Source organism: Malurus melanocephalus, unplaced genomic scaffold, assembly GCF_030028575.1.
Source record: "Malurus melanocephalus ecotype Western Australia unplaced genomic scaffold, MMel_1.1 scaffold_345, whole genome shotgun sequence".
NCBI classification, from domain to species: Eukaryota; Metazoa; Chordata; class Aves; order Passeriformes; family Maluridae; genus Malurus; species Malurus melanocephalus.
This window is the reverse complement of record NW_026623577.1, coordinates 48758-52361: the sequence shown is the minus strand read 5'-3', so window position 1 is coordinate 52361 and position 3604 is coordinate 48758. Positions and strand designations below refer to the sequence as shown.

Below are 3604 nucleotides of genomic sequence, written 5' to 3'. Positions count from 1 at the left end.
AGCGGAATTTACTCCCTCCTTACACACTGCCCCTTCCAACTCCTCACCAAAGCTGCASCCAGTGCAAACTGCCCTCAGAAACAGGGTGTGAGACATCAGAGATGTGTTATTTATTATTGTAATTCCTGTCTGTAGGAAGGCTTTTCTGGAGGCAGTTCGTGGATTTCAAAGAATGCCATGGTTTGGGTTTTTTACTCCRTTTTTGAACCGGGCTGAGAAGGAAAGTGGGTGACTTTGCCCAAGGATGCTTCATAAATTCCTGGGGTCAACTGCCCTTCCACTGCACGTTTTCTCTAAGGATTGGGTTCCCTCCCTGCTTTCTCCTCYGTGACAAATGTCTGGGACCAGCACTAACACTTTAACACCGCATCTGGAAYAGCTGCATCCCAGAGGGTTAGCAGAAACATGAAGGCCTTCTGTTTATGGATATAAAAACAGCACAAGCTTTTTAGGAAAAGGCAGAGTCTTTCACAAGAACCAGGCAGCAAAACTGGCAAGTCCAGGGGGRAAAAGTCCCTCTCTAGGCCTGACATGCAGGGAGCAAACTACAAAAGAAGCACAAAGTAGGGATTGCTGTTCAAATGTAAAGCAAATGACAYAATTCAGTTAAAAATGAGAAACCAGACTGACCAAGAATTCTAAGTGACTTCACATCTCCACCCTCTATTTGACTTTACATTTGCTGCKGTGTAAGATATGCAGAGGTAACTGCACCCCTCAGAAGACAAAAAAAGAACTTYTGCTCACTCCTCTATTATCTCAGGTTGGGACAAGTTTGCAGCTGAGCCATTGGTAGCCTGCCTAACTGGAAAAGTCATCAGCACTTCCCCAGAAAAAAATAGCCCAAAGTTCAATTCCCTTTGCARCTTCTCTCAYGCTGCAGTTCTCATCTCYTCCCCTCTTTCTCTCAAAATCYCACATGACCYCAGGGGGAGCTTCCTGCAAGGCCCCCACTCACATTCCCTGTGGCCACTGTAATGGCCCCACCCTCTCCTGTCAGCACAAAGAAATTTCTTACCGTGAGCTCTGCCATCTCTTTAGGTGTACATGACAAGGGTCAGCCACTGGAAAGAGGAGAAGAAAAGGTGCATTTAGATAGTGAAGGCACACCAAGTATTCAGATGYGTCTCAGGACCTTCAGGGGTAACCCAGTGATTGTAGTCCATCTGTACTGTCCAGAACAGTTAAGGGATTTTGGAGCTGCCTCTCTCCCTTATTACAATTCAGACCCAGAAACACTTTCCATATGTTGTTTTCCATGATAAATTATTGCAGCAGCTGCAGCAGGAGCAATTGCTGCGAAAGGATGGCACCTGCCTGATTGCAAGAGGAAAGGAGAGCCCAGATTCTGGAAACCTGGCTGTCCTACAGACTGCCCTGTAAAACAGGTTCAGATCCTCTGCTTGCAAACTGTGCTGTGCCCTTGGTGCAGAACAGATTTACTGAACTCTGAGGCTCTGCATTAACCACAGAGTGTAAACGGAAGCTGGCGAGATTGTAAAAGACTTTTTTTAAAGATCTTTTTAAACACTGGGTTGTCAAATAACAGTSCCCAGACTGATAAAATGCAGTACTCAGGCATATCACTATGGAGCACAGCAGGATTTTTGCTTCAGACTAGCTGATAAAAAGCTTGATGTATCCYCATTCAGCCAGCTATCCTTCAGGCTGTGCTTTTAAGACAAACAGCAGCAGCAAGCATTTGTCTGCTGTTTCTTTCTTAAAACTAAGATGGTTTGCAATCCTGGATTAACAGATGGGGCAATAAGGAATGAGGACACAGTATTTTTTTTTTTTTAATTTTTTTTTTTTGTCACTTCCTCAAAGTCACTTTGAGCAACGTTTCCAGCAATGACAGGCTGGTGTCCTTAAGGAAGGACTTTGTGCTTTGGCCGTGCATGGCCACCCCTGAGCTGCACAGGGAAACACYCAGGATGTACCTCCAGCCAGGAGCAAAAGCCCTAGAACGTACATCACACACCATCTTTAACCTCACCCTCATGCTAATATGTGGATTCCTTTGGAGCTGGAATAGGAAGAGAAGGAAGGAGCATTCTTACCTCCATTGCTGTCATCAAAATCTGTGATCCGCCCTCTGCTAAGTTTTGGAATGCATCTAGGGGCAGAGCAAAGAAAATCTTATTTCATGAAGAGGAAGCAAGAATGCAAAGTAGACCTAAGGCTGTGGCTGCCGAGGAGCAGAGCTGCAGTCCCTGTGCTGGGACACTCTGCCTTGACCCTCAGATCACAGCCTGGGAAAGCATCCCAGTTTGGGGGCCAGGATTTGGCAGAAGCATAGGGACAGACAATGCTCAATGTGGCTGCTCTCATCTCCTCTCACAATTTGTTTCAATTGTTTTCCTGCCTGAAGACTGACAGGAGGACGGTGCTCTAATGAAACACATCTTCCCACCGGGGAATTTTCTGCTGGTCCTTTTCCATCCTCCCTGGCAGTGAGTGATCACAGTGTGCCCTAAAGAAAGTGCTTCTCTTGAAGTCATTAGTATGCCTTGCAAGCTTTTTGCAGGGAATATAAATGCAGATGCTGCTGTTATTCAGCTAGAGTTTGAAATTAACATTGCCGAAAGTTTTTTTTTGACAGAACACTTTGCCACCAGAAAATTTAAATCCATTCAAATATTGTTATTCTGTGTGCATATTTATATTGCAATATGTCTAGGAGAAGTCTTCAAACTCAAGTGTTTGGATAAACTCAAAACACAATATTTTGAGGGGCTTTATTTATTCTGAAATTACTTTTCTCCTAGAAATGTGCTGTTATAAACAGTAATAAAAGTTTGAAACAAATTTAAGTCTGTCTATCTCGAAATGACACATTTCCCTGGGAGCCTGAAGTTTCCCACCCTGAATGGAAAAGACTTCGTAAGACCACAAATGTTTAGAAACCTGCCCAGCCTTWGCACAATGCTGGGAGAGGGCAGGAATAGGGCACAAGGGCTCATYTACCCCTTCGGAGGCCACCAGAGCCCCCTGTATGGCCCAGAGCGGAGAGGGAAGGTGACACGATGAAGCACWTCCAGCCCACACGGCTCTGGAGAAAGGCACAGAACAGGGAAACCCTCATGTTGTGCCCAGTCCCTTGACAAGGCTGCATGTGCAGGGCTGGGCTTGCACCCAGCAGTCTTTCTAGGAAAAAATGGCAGCGCTGAAATTACCTCCTCTGGGCAGAGGTAAGTGCCTCTTTACTGCTTCATTAACTCCAGTTAAATAGAATTTGCAAAGAAGCTGCTGCTTTTGGTTTGGGTCTCATCTCTGGCTATCTTGAAAGGATGAGTAATGATTTAATGGGACAGATTTTATCTTCCCTGCTGCATTCACATCATCATAAAGGTTGACTGCCTTTTATTCCCACTTGGCACTCTTATCCTCTCCTGTAACAAACTTGTTCACAATGATCTGAAAAGTTTGAGAAATGTATTCCACATTAAACCCTCTGTAAAGTGATAACTGAAAAAGTTGAGAGCATTTTAAGATTGTCATTATAGGCAGCAATGAAACTTTTAGAGACTCCTTTCCACATGGATGCAAAGGATTTGTCTTTACATTGGCACTTAAAATGTAAGAGGATCTTTTTTAAATGAAG

At 44.5% G+C, this 3604-nt stretch overlaps 1 protein-coding gene across 1 annotated transcript in view; it reads right to left on the bottom strand.

Moving 5' to 3' along the window:
- Positions 1-1037: 1037 nt before the first annotated feature.
- The window catches only part of CAPN13 (calpain 13), a 40932-nt gene continuing 38365 nt past the window's right edge, over positions 1038-3604 (bottom strand). Inside the window, exons 19-20 of the mRNA XM_057378194.1 lie at positions 2061-2116; positions 1038-1064 (exon numbers count right to left, since the gene is read on the bottom strand). Coding sequence (XP_057234177.1) covers positions 1038-1064; positions 2061-2116 — 83 coding nt within the window. The remainder of the gene's footprint in view (positions 1065-2060; positions 2117-3604) is intronic.